Consider the following 19,646-nt stretch of genomic DNA (forward strand, 5'->3'; position numbering starts at 1 on the left):
ACCCGCTCGCCGGGCCGGCCCACCTCCCCGGCAGGCGATGGAGAGTCGCAATCACGGGAGCACTTCTGCTCTGCAGTCTAGCCACAACCGTAGCGGGGGGCAGGAGTACACATGATCAACGCAATAGTGCCGTTCCCACGCGGAACGGACAAAGCACAGGCACCGAGATGTTTGTGGTGAAGTTTACATCTCAGCAACTGGAAGACTGCTTTGTCAACAACAACCAGACTCCGGTCCACTATGTTTCCAGCATGAATACTTGAGGGGAAAGACTATTTATTGCTGTAGCTCAAGCTCCAAGATGAAATGCAAAAGTGAATTAAAATTTCCGTGGTAACTGCTTAATGAGCGAGGCTGATAATCAAAGGTTGCATTTCTGCTGCATTTAAACAGCACAGAAGTCATCTGCAATCCGCCACTACAAATGCAAACAACTTCAAAGAGCAATGGCATCTTCTTTTTTTTTTCTTCTCCCTGCTAGAATCTCTATATGTCTGTGTATGCTTTGTAGTATTTTTTCTATCATCATGACAATTTACTTTTTTGTTTGCTTTTTTAAGGGAGGGGAAAAACCCCCAACCCTTTTGCTTTAATGATATTCACCATGGTGAACTTAAAAGTGGCTTACAGAAGAGGAGTCTGGCATTTTCTGTTTGCACCAGTCAGTCGCTAGTGATTGATCTCAGAAGCCAGGCTTCATTTTCTAAGCAAAATAAGCTGCAGTTGGCAAAACCTGATTAAAGTGAGTGGAGTTTTATCTGATGTGGCTGTTGCCACTCATTTCAGTGTAATGTCTCTCTTTTCAACTACAGAGGACCTGCAGAACACAGAACAAAAAGTACGCATCAGTTTATAATGCACTCTTCTAGAAGTTTAAGTGTTCCTAATAGGCCATCAAACTGCTAGGAAACCAGCATGCAATGGGTACGTTGGCATGTAGAATAAACCCCTAATATAGCTGTGGTAGAGTTTGTGCTGCCATCCTTACACAGAGGTCTACCACAAGAGAAGCCACAAGCTGGACTAATGCTACCATTAAATCCATTGCGCAAAAAATGCTGCCAGTGATCATGAACTAAATATAAAAAAAAAAAATAAAATTGAGGAGTCTTGACTTTTGAGCCTTTATGGCACAGTGGATTCATTGTGGCTTCTCCCTCTAAGGGTATAAAGCCCGAAAACCTCCGAGATCCCGGCACAAACAAGCTATGCCAGCGTTCCTCATTCTGCTCGCTGGGAAGGGCTGGCATCGCTCTGTGTTATTTCCCAGCAGGCAGAAGAATTCCTTTCCCTCTCGTTTCTGAGGAAGGAGAGACAGTGAGGGAAGGAAGAGTAGGCGAAATTACATTTGAAGAGGTGCAAATATAAAACTGACAGGCTTGGAGACACCACGTTTCATTCGAATGGCTATTTGCAGAGCAGCTCCTCTGCGAGATAACTAATGGCATGTGAAAAGGTCCTACGCATAGAAAACAGTCTGTCATGTTAAAATAAAGAGCTCTGAAGCTGTGAAGTCTGGCATAGCTGTAAAAAATAACTTTCGCTTGGGAGGGGAGGCTGGGAACCCCGCGGCTCCTGATTCTTTTCAAAGACAATGCCCGGTGCCGCAGCAAGGAGCACAGAGGCTACCGTAGCTCCTACAAATCTCCACCAAAACCTTGATTTAAATTACTATTGAAGATTAAAGGCTAGCATAAGCCTACACTCCCTTGCAACCACATTAATTATTAAGGCAACACGCAGAGCTCTGTAATTGGCTCCTGTCTGTTAGCACAGCACTGAGTTTACAGGTTAGGGTGGTGGCAGAAGGATGACGATGATGATTACATATGATTTCTGGGTTGGCTGGTTGGGGAAAGAGTTGTCTTCTAAAATCAGAAGCAATGGTAGGAAAATTCAGGGTGCCTTTCCCATAGCAGAGGCCAGGATAGAGGAGGGGGCAGCCTACCTGCAGGGGAAGCAAGGACACAGTGCTGAGCTCCTCCTGCTAACCGCAGCCCGAAATTAAATGGTGACGCTGCCAGGAAGTGAAGACAAGGCAACCTCTCCTCCCCAAAAATACCCTTTCCCCCTACCTGTGGAAAAATAAGCATAATGCATAGCATTAGGCACTGTAGTAAGTTCTATGCAGCTGCAACGTTGTCTTGCTTTCATTTTATTTTATTGGGAAGTTCTGTCCTTTCCACCGGGCGGAAACCAGAAAACTCCTGCGAGGGACCTAGCTCTCATTCTTTGCTACATCTATAAAGTGATTTAGAAACAACTTTACAAAATGGGCACACCACACGCTTGAAGAGCACCTGAAGGTACGGGCCTGAAATGAAAGCCCATGGGTCTGCCAGCAGATCTGCCGCAGCCAACTGCACGTCCTCAGTCTGCAGCAAGGCTCTCTCCGGTAACGCACCGTAAGCGAAGACCACACAGCCCGCAACACGCACGAAGGCTGTAAGGAGCGACCGCAGAAAGCTTGGCTGATGTATGGCAATGTGTCACTTTTTTTTCTGTCTCGGACCCCTAGGCTTGCTCCCAAGCTGACTCAATTCATCTCGGTTTGGGCCAAGCCCATTGCAGTGTTTAAATCCTGGTGAAAACTTTAAAAACGCAACCCATGAGAGATGCAAGAGGAAAAGGGAGAGATCTGAGGTACCGCCAACATCTCTGCGTACTGATCCGGGGAAGTGTGGGACGGGAAACTAATCCAAGAGGTGAGAAACCGAGAAAGGGAATGGACAAGATGCCCCTGCTTGGGAGACACAATGGCCCCAAGGAAGAGGCCATCTTCCTGGAAGAAGGAAAGCAGAAAGTATTGTAGTCATTCTGGCATTGTTTAAATCTGAAAATTGCATCCCGTCGGCAGTAGATATCACGACGATGACGACGACACCATTAAATTGTCAATCAAGTTTAATGCATCATAAAGAAGTAAAACTACATTGGCATATTTAAGACAAACACTTTTTTTTTTTTCTATGCACACTATCCACTGGACAGTCCCCTTTTCAAAATAACTACTTTTAACAGTCCAAGACACTTCTTCAGAAATTCTTCACATATTCAACCTTCCACGCTTTTCCTTTTTTTTTTTTTGTCTGAGAAGGAAAAAAAATCATTAAACCTGAAAACATTTACATTGCAAGCCACGTTAGAATGCATAATTGGCATACAATAACCAATGTATAACAATTGTGTTTTACTTAGTTCACTTTGTTCATCAATAAAAGAATATAAAAATCTTGCTCAACCGAGTGTTGTGTATTAAAATAGATTTGTATAGTACTGCACAGTTTCTCCCGGAGTTGTGAAAATGGTTGAAGGGACCATGTGCTGCCTAGTGATGGGCGACGGAAAAAGCCAGTCCCTCGTGTGTGTGTGGTTTTTTTTTTTATTATTTAAAAAGGAAAAAAAAAAAAGCTATTCGGCACCATGTGATATGCTGATGTGAGAGACTAGCCTTGTGTCGTGCTCAGGTGGCTTCTCGCTTTCCTTAAGTACCTGTTGTGCTATTTGACGGAGAACTCATAAACGACAGAGATGATGGCATCTGGTGTCTGTGTGTGTGTGCGCACGCGCGCGTGTGTGTGCGACGTTGAGAAAAACCGGGGTGCCCATCACTACCTTCCCGGGCAGGCCGCAGGGTGACGGGGGCTCTGTGGCCTACAGGGGGGGCCAGGCGGACCCTTGCAGTATCAGGAAGACTAGCTAGTGAAACAAGCAGGTGCACTGGGATTTTTCTCAGGCTAATGCTAAACGCTTCCCAAATGTGCTAAAAATCCAACAAAAGCTTCAAAAGGAATCAAGTTTCAAAAAAAAAAAACCAATACCACCCCAACAAACACTTAAAATTTTCCACAGCCTGTCCCTCCCCCAAAACTCTTGATATTATCCAGTATGAGAAACAACCCCTTGAGGCAGTTTTTTTTCCTGTACCATTTCAGCAGATATTTCTGCAAGCAAAAAAGAAAGAGAATAATAATAATAATAATAAATCACGTTACATATTTTTAACAATAAAAATGCAGTACAAAAATGTAAAGTTATCTTTTTGGCATATTATCTGTACTGGCAAGAAACAAAAAACAGAATATTTATTTGCTTTTTTTCTTTAAAAAGAAAAAATCCAAAATTAACAAAAAAGAAAACCCCCAAAATAATCTCTTTAAAAACCAAACCCAACCTGCCAAAGATATCCACTATTATGGTTGATGCTAAATCTTGCACAAAAACTCCATGAGAAAAATACACCAATAGCAAAATAAGTAAAAAGGACCTGCAAAAAAGTAAGGAGTTTTACAGTCATACTTTTTTAAATACTTCGGAACGCATATACAGAAGCATCAGCATGAAAATACTTCAATATTTTACTAGAAACGCTAACTTCATACAGTTTCTTTATTTAAATATCTGCAATTCTCAACTCTAATAATACTGAAAAAAACGGATCTTTTGTTTCGAAGGCTCTGTGAGTGTCCATGACGCCGTTCTGGTCAAAACGGCCCCATCTCCAGGTCACCTGAATCAATGGGGCCAACTTTGTTCCTCTGATAAGAATTCATGTCGAGTCCTAAGCAGTTCAGTTTCTGGTTATCATCATCTCACCGATTTCCCTCCCACACACAGCTTTCAGCCCAACTACTTCTCTACTAGCTCACTAACTCTTTGCATTGAAAATTTTTCCCCCTTACAGCAGAACTGGAAACCTGTCTGCTCCCCACAAAAGGATATCCCACGTCCTACCGGCCATACTTTTCCTGGTCATCCTCAGTCATAAATACATTAAGGCCAACATAACAAAAAAAATCTCATAAGCACTGAAGGTCTCGGCAAATACAAAACCGCAGCACAACCCGCTCCATGGGAACCTGCTGCCACAGTGACCTACAAACTGGACTGATTGGTTTGCAAGTTTCTACGCGTATCAAAACTGAGATTGTTCCTTCTCTCCTTTGTTTCAGTTTAATCTCTCCTCTGCGCATGTGTATAAAGTTCTTTTTTTCCCCCCTTTCCTTCGCCGTCTCGCAGCCGGCTCTGTCAGTTGTTACCCTGTGATTGCTGCAAGGCTTTGTGCATGGCAGCGGAGGCAGAGGAGGGTTTGATCCAGGGGACAGTTAGCAGGGAGGAGGTGGTGGTGGTCGTCATGGTAACCTGAATCATCTGCTCGTTTTGTATCAGTCTAATGAGGGTTTTGAGACGTTCCAGTGATGACTGAGTCCCTTTCTGCTGGGCCAACAGGCTGGTTTTTAGCTCTAAGCATTTCTGTCAAATAAAGAGAAGAGGAGAGAGAAGGAAAGACTGAGAATACATTCAAATTGGTGTCAAACATCTCTCCAAACATCCTCTTGTGTCTTGAGTGCACGTCCTGCTCAAATGAAGTATATTCTCCTTTGGGGATAGCAAAACCACAGCTTAACGAACGGAGTAATCACCAGCGCCGCATATGCTGCAGCAGCTGTCTAAGGTAACAACATTCATCCCAGTCCAAATGCATCCAGAGGACATTTCCGACCTCGTCCCGCAGACCGCCTGGCAGAAATGCCTTCTGCACTCCAAAGGGATGGTTGGCACGGGATTGGAATAGCTGTATCACTGGAAAGTACCGAAGCCACCAGTGAGGTGTCGAAATCTTACCAAATGGCACTGAGAAACGCTTGAGGGATAAACCTCACCGCGATGCATTTTGTACGTGCCACGCATTTTAGGGAGTCAGTACTGTGAAGATGAGTTGATCTCTCTAAACATGATGTCAATATTTTTCTGGCAGAAAACTTGATCTAAGACGCTACTGTTATATACCACTGCCATCAGAAGAAAGCCTTTTTCCTACGGGGTGGCCAAACGGCACCCCACAATCATTTCAAACATTTCATACAAACCTACATGAAAACGAGCGTGAGAGCAGGAGCCAAACGAAGGCATCCCAAATCTCCCTCATCTCCAAGAAGAGATAAGGAAGAATCGGGAATTCTCATTTCCCTCCTGTTTTCTTTCTCCCAGTGGGCTCAGGGGTCTGGCAAAACTGGTTACTTGTCTGCAGATTGCTCCTCTTTGGCTATGGTCTAGACTGCCCGGGGTAGGGGGGTGGTCTCCAGTCCTGGGGAAGGGGCAAATGCTCACTTGAAAGTCAAGTTGTTTGAAAACCTGGTCAGAGGTGGGTTTAGACAGATGACATCTCAGGTGAAGGATAAATCACATTCTGTTTTTCCAAATAATACCATTCCACCTGTGGTGCGTATGAGGGTTTTCTCTTTAATGTAAATCCCTGGTAAGGCAAATGTGAGAAATTAAATTGTTCTGTGCTGGCACAACTTTCATTGCTTTTCTCCTTTCAAGTGGATATATCTCCAATAAATATAATCATCAGCTGATATTACCATTTAAATAAGACAGTGTGGCCCACTGAAAGAATCTGATTCTGCTTAGGTGGATATCTTCGTGATTTTGCCAGCCCTGATACACACCTGATAGCTGACTGCATCCCCAAATGCTTTTCTTTTTCTGAACACCTCATCCCACCGCGCTGTCCTACCTACTAAAGATACTCTGTACCCCAGAGTCACTTCTTCATACATATGTGTGTTTCCATTAGTGCTGATGGTGGCTATACACACTTACAGGGAATATTCCCCACTGTGATGTCTTTTAATAAGTTATTGCTTTCCTTCCACTCTATTTTAAATGTGATAAATATTTTAACATGCCTCCTCTGGATAACTGTAGTGGTAAAACAACTAGTGACCAGTTACTCCTGCAGCTGCCACTTTGATTTTTCCAGGGTAAGGAAGTTTCAAATATTTATCAAGACTGCCATGCTAGCTACCCCTTAAGAGTGGGCCTGAGGTGAGGTAGCCCCAAATAAGTTCTTTCACCCATGAAGGACAGGAATTGTGGCATTGAACTCAGCCCGCTCATCGCGGCCTGAGAGCGGTCCTCATAGCACAGTATGTGTGGGAGACATCTCTAAGCCAACATTTAGCTTTGAAACGAGTTCACAGAGAAAAGGATTGTGAATGCATTTCCAGTCATGAGGACGTTACAACGTTCAGCCTGTAAGACAAATAACGATGGTTATTTCTGCCTAATCTCAAGAGTTTTGAGCTAATGAACAAGCAGGTGCCACTGGAGGACACGCTTGTGGCTGAACTTTTCCCCTGGAGAATGGAAGTGTCTTAAAGTCACTGGCCAGGTGAGAGCTGTGTATGGTGCTACATGGAAGGCAGGCACAGCGATGCTGTGGGAGGAAGGGTTGCGTGCAACAGGAGTTCAGTCACTGGTGATTTCTCCTCCTCAGCCTGCCAAAGCAGCTTGCTTTTCTGCATAAAGAAAACCCATGCGTTTTTCCTCAGAGAGAAACACAAACACACTTGAACATCTGTAGCTGGGGAGCACAAATCATTTTCTAGCCACAAAACACCAGGTTTTCAAGCATAAATTCTTTATAAGCATCTCCGCAGGAGACTCTGTGTCCCCAGTCAGGTGTCCTACCTTCACTGCATTGTTGAGAAGTCGATCTTTTTCTTCTAACTGTCTATGCTCACTCTTCAGCTCACTGCTTCTCTTTAATAACTTTCGCTTCTCTTCTTCTTTGACTACGGAACAATAAGATTAAGGATGCAGAAGTTAAGAAAAGGACACACGGCAAAACTGTGCGCTTGACAACCAAAAGCAGAAGCATGTATGTTGAATGGTGAGTTTCAGGTCTCATTAGCATTTTGTCGGCAGGTACAGCCAAATAAATCTGGAGTTTCTGCTTGCATAAGTCTACATCAATGGCTAGAACGCAGGACAATCCAAAACCTATACTGCACCTTTGAGATGCATTAAAATTAATCCTTGGACCACATGTGGTCCTGGAGGACTCCAAGAAAGAGGTGAATAGTATTTAAGAACAGGTCAGCCACCCAAAATGGCAATAGTTCGTGACCCTGGCTGAAAAGCACCATCATAACAGTACCAGACCCCTGCAAAGCTCCTTACAAATACAGTCTAATGCCTGAAACAGCCCATTGTAAGAGTGCAACAGAGAACTAAAAAAGAGTAACGGTCAATGCACAGCTATCGTACGACATCTGATACTAATGACTCTGATATAATACCGAAACAATTAGGAGCTGATATTACTGTAGTATCTGAGACGCTAGTCTGGCATCGTGCTACATACCCAATTACATGGCTCTGCCTACTCTGACTGTGTCTCTCTGCCTCCCAGCCTGATACGCTTCTGCCTCAAAATCCTGTTTTCAGTCCTGTTCTCAGGAAGGCACCACTTTGATGATAGCCTCCTCCACGGAGTGAAGTTCCTGAGGGATCAATCTCAGCTTTCTCAAAGAGAGAAGACAGCGAAGGAGCAGACTGAGGGGAAAGGGAGAGAAAGCGACCTGCTCTTCCCAGCCACAGGCCCTTACGGCCCTTTGCTTAACAGTGTCGTGATACCCGGTAGCATTACAACGCCATTTTAATATTAGTGCCACGAAGGACTCAAATGGCATCGCCCGTCATGAGCAAAGAACGCCTTGTCATTAGCTGTGTTAATCCCTACCTGTTTTATGAGTAACATAGGAGTGAACAATAGCCAGAGTTCCAGTCCATGGCACATTGTCATCTTTCTTTAACACCTATAAGCCCAGGAAACAATAAAAAGTTAGGACTCCACAAAGACAGGCATTAATGTTTTTTTTTTCCTCCAGCCTCACAGTTCTGCGGGACCAGATCTAGGGGCCTTGTCTCAGAATTTGCAAGCTGAAAAGTAACGAGACAATAATTTGAGTAGCAATCTCCCTTGGGGCTTACTCCTTTACACATGACTATAAACAGCACTGCCAAACAGGTTACAAATCCTCTGTTTCTTGTTGCCGTGGCTGGAAGACATTTCTCGGTCCCTGACAAGCAGACCTCCGCACTGTCAGGAGAGCTGTCTTCTCAGTGTGGGAGAAGTTGCCGGTCCATATGAAAATATGACTGCGCAGATCTAATCCTGGGCTGCTCTGCTCTCTGCAACTGCATGCTAAAATTTCCCTTTGACATTTTCAAAGGAACATAACAGTGATCTCAATGCTAAATATAAAGAATTCTAAGGCACAAAACCTAAGCCTCCACTCTACAATTTAGTGGCACTGTACTGTTTTAGTAATTGTTTTCCTGTTCATGCAATCAGCATTATTCACAGCAACTAGACAAATTAGCATTTCTGACATGGCTATGATCAATAGCTCCGTGTAATAAACATGATTTAAAGAAAAGGAAGTGTTTTCCTGACAGCTTTCAGATCCACTGGTGAACAGTGTCTCCTCCTGACACTGTCTCCGTCGTCTATAAGATTTACGTTACTTGTCTGGCAACGCTACATCCTGGTGGCTTTATTGTAAAGAAGGGAAACAAAGGAAATGAAGAGACAGTTTAAAAGGACAAATCTCAGCAGATGTGATTACAGGGAAGCTGAGGCACTCAGTGTATGTCCTAACTCTAGGACAATGAAAATACCAGAAACAAATGCTGCAAACTGTACTAAAAGCCTCTCAGTATTACCCGAGCTAATGTAGTGCCCTAAGCTGTGACCATAGGTTAGATTACTTTAGTGGCAGACAAATTCGAGGTTTCTCCCGTTTTCTTTTCTTGGCGTGCTATGTTCCATGTAGCTTACCTTCTGTTGGCACTTTGGACAGACCCAGACCCCCTTGGGAGCAGTTTTGAGGGGTGGGTCCAAGCAGTTGAGGTGATATGCTCTGGGACATGTGCCGCAGGGCTGCAAGTTAACGCCACGCTTGCAAGCAGTGCAGTGCTCATCGTGGTGGATCTCATTCTGCAAGAGAAGAAGGATGGCTTGGGTAAAGTCAACCCATTGAGAACTTCTGTCTATGCAGCATTCAAAGCCACTACTGCAGCAGACAGCTCATTCAAACGAAAAATCTAATTGTCAAAAGCACCCTGGCCGCTGTAGAAGAAGACAGAAATAATGGTGTATGATAGCAACAAATACAAACAAAGAAACAGACGAGTCAGAAGCAAGTTCCATAAATTGAAACAGATAGAAAGATAAAAAACAACTGATCAAACACAAGAGGGAGTCAACTAATATAGGCAGCTTGTGATGTAGGAATTATTTCACTTGCTTTTGACAATGTGTCACTCCGACACCCGCCATCACCACGTGCAACTCTATTTTGAAGCATGGGTCAAAGTCAATATCTGGATCACTTGTCCTTCAAGTTCAAAGCAGAAGGAAACAAGGAAGGAAAAGTTTCTGGGGGAAAAAGCAAAGTTCCATGTTTTATGCCCATTGCCTCAAAGAGCAGCTAGGAAAACAGTATGCTCGAGCACAACCTTTTGCTACGTACCCTCTTTTGAGAACTCCTCTAGAGGGCTCCTCCGTCCCTCGGTTCTCCCTGGCACTAATTGTTCTCTGCTCAGACTTGCTCTGACAACCTTTCTCCAACAAGACTGATTAGTACTTTGTCTGAAGCAATATATAAAATGAACTAAGACTCATCAACAAAGTTACAATGTCATGTAGTAAATTGCTATGCTAATCTGGTGGCAACGTTAATTACTCTTTGTATAATTAAGTGCATTTTAATAAAGGAGATACTGATTTTCAAACTCTCATGGCTTGTGAATCATTATAAAAAAAAAAAACCCAAAATTTTCCTAGTGCTTTTGCAGGAATAAGAATCATAATTTTGTACCTTTGTTAATTCTAAAAGCAAATTTTCATTTTTAGGGATATTAATTATAATGTTTCGTTATAGTTTTAGTCAGGCTTATATCTTGAATTCTAACTCAGTTCTGTCAAAAAATTGCTCTCCAAAACATAACTCTTTAGAAATTACCTGCTCAAAAAGTCTTTATTTTAACCTCAATGTAAAGAGATTTAGTCTATACAAACTAAAATGTTTACTCATTTTTCTTAAGATTTTCATTAAACCCACAAATCTGGACTAGCAATTTCTCAGTCAGTGGATTCTACAAAGGGATTAAACTCAAGCCTTGCATATGAAAGCCCAAGAGTTCACCCCTTTGAAATTCTAACTTAGAGGCTCAAAGATTTAGTTAAGTGGGAGATGTTTCACACAAGCCGTATGACATGCAAAGAGAATACTGCAATTTTGTACCTTGATAGAGACTACAATAACCGGAAGCAAGCACTGAATTACACGGTGATGAGAAAGACACTGATAATACACAAATTTTGCTACACATACCTTCCAGAATGGATCCTCATTTGCTAGCGTATGAAAGAAGGGCAGAGAACAGATTAGTCAGAAATACAACACTGCAGTGAAAGCTAGTTCTCAGCTACGGGAGTAATTTTAGTCAAGCTGTGACACAGGAGATCATGACGTTGCCAAAATTAATGCCGGCAGCACAGAATGCAACAGCAAGCAGTGGAATTAGCACTTGAGATTTAAAAAATTACATTGCAGGAATCCCGTGTCCGAAGATCTGATGCTAAAATGTCGTCGTATGAGAAGCACGCTCTGTTTCAAATTTTCAGAAATTTTCACGTGGAGCTCCTCTCCACATGCCAGTAGTCAAAAAGTCTTTCTTAAGGGCTTCAGCCTGCTGGGTGATGAACAGTCTGGCCCTGAACCAGCAAGGCACTTGAGCAGGCGCTTAACTTAGGAGTATGAAATCGGTGCCACTGACTTACCGTTAAACACATGTTTAAATGTTCGGCTGATTCATGGCCAAAATGGTCAGCTACTTGTGGGAGCGAGCTTTATGTTATCATCAACTCTTTATCATCAAACTACTCCCACCCAAAACGCCAAGATTTTCTGACCTTTTGGTGAACCGAGTCTGTAGTGATTGCATTCACAGCCTGATCAGAACAAGAACCATCAGAGCTCACTGGAAAGCAGGCCAAGCCTTTCATAAAAATATTTGTGAAATTCGTCACACTTTGGTCCAAAAATAAAAAGCGAGAAAATTTTAACAGCTTTATGGACACCGCACAGTGGGTTGTAATTTTTCTTGCTGATTTGTAAGAGGCTGATGCATGCTGTTCAGTGACAAACAGCTGATGGAGGGGCCTTTCTTTGGGTTAAACTGGAGACCACCAAACTGATATTTCTGTCCTTCTGTCCTTCTTCAGCTCCCTCTCTGATCACTGATGGCAATATAGCCCCCGCAACGTGATCCATCATATACAGACCGACCTGGGAGTTGCTTCCTGCTGTTACGCATTCATTTTATGCACCGATGTGCGCATACACGTGAAGATGCAGACACATTCACACACATGTAAAAAGAGGAACGTAAGAACGAAGGAACAGCTTCACCTAAGTTAGACCAAAGGTTATAAAGCCCAGAGTCCTTTGCTAACAGCATCCAGTGCTGCCACTCATGCGAAGAGTGCAAGAACAGGGCAAGCACAGAGTAAATTTTTCTACTCCAGAAGTACCCTTCCAGATGCTAGCAGTTTATGGCCTTTGCTAACCTGGAGTCTGCATCCCAATTTTTATATTTAACAGCCTTAGATAGATTTTTTTTTCCTTCCATAAATTTGGCTACTTTTCCCCAACAATTGTAGCATCCTTTGGCAATGAGTTCCATAAATAATCACAGACTTACAAAATCTGTAGATGTCACTTCATATACACAAATACACACATAGAGATCCGCCGCGATACGACACTGCGATTACTCAGGGGATATAAATGTTATTCAGATAAACACAGGCTTGATAATTGAAGAGTCTTTTCTCCAAATGATACATGTCAGGGGATGTGACCTCATTTCAGGTAAGACATTGTCAGATAAATGAATCCTGATTAATTGACATTTTGCTGAAAATTTACAAGAATTGTTCTCTTCTGCATTTCTGGAAATGACAGCTGTTTCCTGTACTTCATAGGGGTTTATTTTTAGTTTGTGTATTTCTCTTTCCAGCTCACTTTTACTATAAAGTTTTCAACATTTGAAAGCGTGTCTGCTTCTGCCTTCTAGTCGCTGAAAAATTAAACTGAAGACAACTTTTTTAAACGAGCATTTTATAGGAGGAGGGGCAGTCAGCTCTGCGCCGAAGCCGACAAGTGCACCGCTGCCGCGCCAAGCTGCCTTCGGTTCAGAGCTTACAGACCATCCGGCACAACAGCGTTCGGTGCACATAGCTAACAAATCCCTACAGAGGTGGGGAATCCTGCTATAAACAAGTCCAGCTTTAAATTGTCAGAATATGCAGAATCCCAGCGCAGATTCTGGATGCCGGGAAAACCAGAGATAAAGGACTCAAAGAGGAATTAACAATTAAGGAGAGCGAGTCCTGATTTCCAAGTGGCTCTGAGACAGCCGCATCGCTGGAGCTCTGTCACTTGCCTACTTCCTTGTAAATAAAAAGGGAAAGGCATGGTGGAAAGAAGGTCAGAGATATCAAACCCTAACTTAAATGAAATCCACCCAGGGGCTTAACAGCACGGCCTGCTAACATTGCCATTCTCTCCTGGTTTTCCCCATGTGTTTACATGGGAAAAACAAGTGCTATGATAAGACAAATAATAAATTATAATTTTAATTTTGAAGATAAAATTAAGCCAGGAATAATGTTCTTTCCACTGGGGCTCACATGAGCATGGGCTCCTGCTAAGAGGCATGTCATCGTAGCTGTTTACCATGTAATAACCCCTCTTGTCCTCTGAGACCCTGTGCATTACAGGCATATGGTAAGTAGGGCAACTGTCTGCATCTAGCACACGAAGTTTTGAAGGCAGAGAGAAGAACCGCTGCATTTCAGCTGGTGATCCTGTGGCGCAGGAAGTCAAGGCAGGGCCAGAAAGGTGAATCTCAAGGACCGAACGTGACGCTTGACAGGGATATCAAGCAAACACCGAAAAACTGTCAAAACTTCACGTCTTAATTGAAATTGCCCCTGTAAATGCTTCTAATGCTGAAATAATATTTGGCTTAGAAAAAGGGCTGTCTTCCCTTACCTCTAATGCACCACGGTAAAGCCTAAGTTATACAGGCAACACAAGGGCAAGGAAACAATCGCATTTCTGTACTGGCTTTCTCCCCTCTTCTGAAGTGCAACTCAAGCTTCTCGCGTTCTCTCTCAAAATCCTACATGGGCCTCGTCTGAAGAATTAAAGTGTACTCAGTGTTCTCCTTGTTTCATCTCCCACCTCTGAACTCTTTGCCTTCCTTATGTGTTGCACGATTTTCCTGGAATGCGCTTCTTCACACGAGCTAATCATCATCATCCCCAGATGGCTCCTCTGAGTTGTTCATTCTCAAGGCTTTTACCATGAAAGTTTCAGCATCTAAAGTTCTTGTAAATACAAGATTGGAAGGCATCTTCAATGCCATCAAATTTAGATTTATGGCTCCAGCTCTTGGAGTCAGAAAAATTGTGTGGGTTTTTTAGCCATAGTTTTTAAAGCAAAAGATATGGTAAATTTCTAGCCCTGGAGGATGGGCAGCAGTTTCTTAAAGGTGATGAAAAGAAGCAAATGAAAAACCCAGAATAATAATTATTTTTTGAATTCCAATTTTTCAATATACATTTTTAAGCACTTGGGGTTGGCAACACTGCCTTCTTCAATCCGTCCTCTCGCTGTGTGGTTCTTGCAATACTAAAGATCGGATTTTCCACTGATTGCAGAGACTCCAGATCCGTTTCTCCACAGTTTTGACCTTTAGCCTTATCCTTCAATTGTTTTTGCAGGAAAACCATCTATTTTCACTGCACACTAAAAAGTGCAGGGACCTTACGCAAAGCAATGCCCTATGGTACCCTAGCAGTAATTCATATGAAATCCCACTAATAAATATTTAACATGTCATTAGAATAGTAGTATATTCATTTTAAAATATGCTTACCTCTTGTTGAAAGGAACAAGGGGTTATTCAAATAATTTGATGCAAGGCGTTTCCGCTACAGGGGAAAAGAAACCAACCACAGTGTCATTGAAAAGCGCTCTGGTTGTCTCTTACTTTTTCATATTAACAATCTCCATGAGCTTCCCTCATACATAACCGGTCGGATCTGTGACTTAGAATATTCGTTGCTAACCCGAGACAGACATACGAACAGTTGCATTATTTACCTTTCCAACAATTCTTCATAGAGCAGTTTGATGTGAATTGGATTTTATTAACAAGAGAGAAATGGAAATCGCAAATTTTATTGATTGATTTCCAGGATATGTTCCAGAGGTTGGTAAGAGCGAGGAAACTGCAACAGTAACTCCAAGCCTACCAGATAAACAACGTCCATAACGGGAAAAACTGCGTAATAAATTGTTGCTGTGACATCTTAATTTGCATATATAGAAATGGTGAGGGGCTTCCCACCTGCAGAAAAACATCACTACCTTCTGTGACGCTTGCCTACAGTTCGTAGGAACATATTTTGTTTGCAAGCGATGTATTAGGGCCTAAGCAAAATATTTTTCTTTCTCAAGTTAATGTGTACGACCTCTAGGAGCTGGCAGTGATTTCGATCTGCTGAGGTCACCAAAGACTTTTGAACTCACAAACATAGACCACTGGAAACCTGACTGAGATGTTTAACTAATTTAATGCAGCCCATTGCCAGCTCATCAGATGGTAAAAGCTGTTGGTCAATAGCAAGCCGGGCTTCATTAACAGTCTCTATAACCCCTAATTGTTTCTCTGAGCCATCCAATACTTGTACAGCAGGACTGGAAACAGCACCATTTTCCTCCATTAGATGTTGTTAGACTCTGCTTGGAGGAAAATTAGAGGGGGTTTGCTAATAAATGATATATTCTGTGGTGAGTAAACTGTTCTCTTATACACGGGTGCCTGCTAGTCTGTTGATGAATTTTGAATTGATGTTTCTTCCTTCAAAAAATATCCAGCCTGGCACTTAACCCTTTCCTATGCAAAAATTAAAAAAAAAAAAAAGAAAAATAGAAAGAAAAAGAAAAAAAAGCTACTGAGGGTGGGAAAATAGAATGATATCTCTTTTTTAATTTTTTTTTAAAAAAAAGCTTTGAAAAGGAAAAGCACAACATTCAAGAGAAGACACAAGACCGTGATCACATTTCTGTAATCAAGGAAGTTAGCATCACCACTACAGATGCTGAGCTCCTGTCATTTTGAGGGGCGTTGGCAAATAAAAAGTCTAATTTATATGCAATTTCAATTTAAACAATCATGAATTAAAGATCATTCAGTAGACTAACCGTAAATTAAACTGCACCAAAATGCCTGAAATGCCACAAAATACCTCAACTCACTGATTAGCAAATCAATCTGAGCAGCTAATTGATCAGAGAAAAACCATCTGCCTCCATTTTACTTGAACGGCATTCCCCATGGTCAGTACTTAATGACAACTCCTAATGAGGACACAGCTGATCAGCCACAGGACTCTTTCACAGACATTTCTTTCTCCATGCCATCTTTCACTTCAGGATATACTTTTGAGAATAGATGTAACGAGAAGTATGAACTACGGGTGCAGCAGACCTCCTCCATCCCTACTCCATAATAACTGAGTTTCTCACAAACACCGATCAGACTATGGCCACAAACCTCTGCTGCAAGTATTTTAATAAACTCATCAGGAGAAAAAAAAGTCTAAGAGAAGACACCACAAATTTAATGCTAGGAAGGCTAAGGTTCCTACTGTGTTAAATACTGGAGGTATGGACATCAGTATTTGCTCTGAAGAGGTTGCAAGAGAAAAGTTGAGGAGTTCTGAAGGATTCAAGTGCCCAGAGCTGCTCTGGAGTATAAAAATCTCCAATACTTTCAAAAACAGAACAATCAAGCCAGTAAGCAGCTTGACTGCTGTGGTGGGTTACTTCTTAGCCTCATCTGTCTGCTGTCTGCCAACAAACACAGAAATCTGAAATGTTGGCATACCAAAAATTCTGCATCACTTGTACCTAAAGAAAGAAAAATCACTTTCTTTAGGCTTGAAGAACTCAGAGCACAGAGAAATTTTGCTTAAATGGAGAGCTGGCTGCAAATCAGTTTCGTTGCTGTAGGAAGTTCAAATAGTAACCCCAAACTGTGATGAAATTTTAAAGGTGGAATTCTAATATGCTGAATAAATGCATACATGCCAGTTCAGAAACAAAGAAAAAAACAATTTCAGAAAAATTTAAGTCTATTTATATGCTGCTTTTACTCCAGGTTTACAATCCAATCTTACATAGGACCAAATTTTGCTACTACCATAAATGTAACAGCGGAAGTTTAACAGACAACAGAGATTATCCAGAGCATTTTACTTCTAATTCTGCATTATTATATTTATTATGCAGGCTTCCATAATCCCTGCAGAGCACACTGATTCTTAAATCAACATATCCCTTTTATGAATGTCACTAATAAAAAAAGCAAAGTTCTCCATTTATTATTTGGCACATAGGAAAAGAGAAATAGAAATGCAAGTTTGAACATAATGCAACGCTTCTGTTCTTCAGTTCTGACCTGGAGGGACCGTCTGCATGGGCACAAGAGTAACTAGGTCCCATATTAATTTAGTCCTTTTGGCCTTTATTAAAACTAAGACGAATTCTAGTTTGAAGCAAGCAATGTTGTGAAACAGGTGAAAACCTGTTGCTTAGCTACTGAGATGAGATCTTTTCTTTCTTTTCCACATCAATATCTCTTTACAAGTAAATGTGTGGTTCTGCATTCATATATACTTTTGTAATAAGAAACACTTAAACCTTTTATTGACATGAAATAGAACTGTGGGGGGGGAAAAAAAAGTGAATGATAAAGTACCTCTGTTTCCAAGAGTCCACTGTAGGCTGGATTTGCTGTGCTTCTTCTCTTTCTTTCCTGACGCTTGCTCTGGATTTCTGTAACCATGGAAAGAAACACGAATTGTGTGTTTCTCATTCACCAGGGAAAAATGTAGATCTAACTTGTTAAGCAAGACACTCTTACCCTCAACCCCTTGGGCTTTGTGTTCAGTTTCAGTTTCTAAAGCATAATTGGGTTGCATCAGCAATGATATTTGCTGCAGTTCAAGGTTTGACATTAATAAGCTTTTCCTTGTAAGATTCAGAACACAGGCATTTTTTATTTTTTCCTTCCTCCAAGGCGGACTTCTGCTGCCCTACAAGAGTTCTATTATGATCCCCTCAGACACATATTCAGCAAGCATCGACAGAGAGCTTTCAAAATACTATCAATGTCTGCTAGTAACAAAAATGAAGCATTTAAAGCAGTTAAGCCTTGTAATTCATAACAGATGAAAGCATAGAGATCCTTTTAAATTTAATTTACATTACTTTTCCTCTGCGGAGGTTAGAAAAAGCACGGTCAGAATGGAATAGCTAGATTCAGTTCTAACTAGGGCATGATGATTTATTCATCCAAAAATATACAGCTTCATGATCCTGATCATGCAAAATGTTGTTATGAGCCGTACGTGTATTTGTGTCACTGGAAAGAGCAGCGCAAAGATAGGCTCATTGAATCGCAGTCCTGTTTGGAAAAGGGTGAAACACAAGAGAGCTCCCTCCCGCTAAATGGTAACACCTATCCAGGACGGTACTTGCTGAGGACTCCACCTAGCAACAATTAGTCTGCAAACTACTTCTGCAAACACACACAGAAAGAGTGAGCGGATTCCAGGCCCACTGAAATTTGCAGATTTAATGCTACTTTTATCTGAGCTAGGATTTTATTTCCGTCATATGGAATTTCTTTTTCCAGCTCTCTATGTAAGTTCAGAATGGTGAGATTATTATAACCGTGTATTTTAAAGCCTATTTTTTATTTTGATAATAAAGAGCAGACCTACTTTAGCAAGGAGAGCGCCCTGTATCCATCCCGTGACATGAAGTGTGCACGATTGGGGTGATGCTCTATTCTAAAATGTTTCCTAAGTGAATACTGTAAGGCAAAGTTTAGACTCTTGTCAGTCTAAATCCCCTGTGCGATCATGATACCTCCATTCTGCCTTGCTGTAGGTTGATCTCTCAGAACAAGAGGAACTGGCAGGAGCGCTAGCCCTTCGGCCCAGAGGGCCAGGGGCATAGCCAACAGAAACTCAGGACACCATCTGGTTCTGTAGAAGGTCCGGCATCTCTTGTCAATGTCTGAGCTCAAGAGGTCTATCCCAGGACATCCTCAGTGCCAGGAAATGGCCTTCAGGATATCGAGCACTATCTCCCGTTCGCAGTCCCACAGTAAGAGACAGTCCAGCTTTCAAGATGTTTACGATAGATGGGAATAGGATTCCCAACACATAGTTCTGGTGTCCAGGCAGCCTTTCCAAATGCTGATCGCTTCTCCACAGAGTAAAAGGGGCCACGTACCACTTTAAGTGTTGCTACAGTAAATGGTATTAATATCGTTGGGCATGTCTCATGACCCTAGAGACAAGGCCAACAGTCTGCATGGATTTTCTACTGTCCTTAGGTACAGGATATTGATTTGAAACTTTTCATTCATGAAGGACTATTGGCTAAGCCACCACTCTTGGAGTGACAGATGTTATCAGAAGGAAACTGGATAGACAAGAAAAGCAGAAGAGCAACTACTTGCATATTCTGGCTGGGTTTCCCACTGGCACAGGAACATGTCACCTCTCACACTCACAAGGTGTCTTCTCCTAGGGCAATTCAAAGAGTGCAGAAAGGTCTGTATTCACAGTCTGACATGAGCTACACATATGCTGCCATGCGACTCAGGGAGCTATACAGAATCTCACTACCAAGAAA

At 42.1% G+C, this 19,646-nt stretch overlaps 1 protein-coding gene across 3 annotated transcripts in view; it reads right to left on the reverse strand.

Annotated features, from left to right (window-relative positions):
- Positions 1-4,378: 4,378 nt before the first annotated feature.
- PHF21B (PHD finger protein 21B) overlaps positions 4,379-19,646 on the reverse strand; it is a 170,427-nt gene continuing 155,159 nt past the window's right edge. For 2 of the 3 annotated variants that reach the window (XM_054834565.1, XM_054834544.1), the window contains 7 exons: positions 17,698-17,774; positions 14,809-14,863; positions 11,193-11,215; positions 9,635-9,793; positions 8,534-8,609; positions 7,480-7,583; positions 4,379-5,253 (listed from right to left, as the gene is read on the reverse strand). In XM_054834565.1, the coding sequence (XP_054690540.1) occupies positions 5,029-5,253; positions 7,480-7,583; positions 8,534-8,609; positions 9,635-9,793; positions 11,193-11,215; positions 14,809-14,863; positions 17,698-17,774 (719 nt within the window). In that variant the 3' untranslated portion in view covers positions 4,379-5,028. The remainder of the gene's footprint in view (positions 5,254-7,479; positions 7,584-8,533; positions 8,610-9,634; positions 9,794-11,192; positions 11,216-14,808; positions 14,864-17,697; positions 17,775-19,646) is intronic. The other variant, XM_054834555.1, reaches the window with a different exon arrangement.

This window comes from Grus americana, chromosome 1 (genome assembly GCF_028858705.1).
Source record: "Grus americana isolate bGruAme1 chromosome 1, bGruAme1.mat, whole genome shotgun sequence".
In the NCBI taxonomy this organism is placed as follows: Eukaryota; Metazoa; Chordata; class Aves; order Gruiformes; family Gruidae; genus Grus; species Grus americana.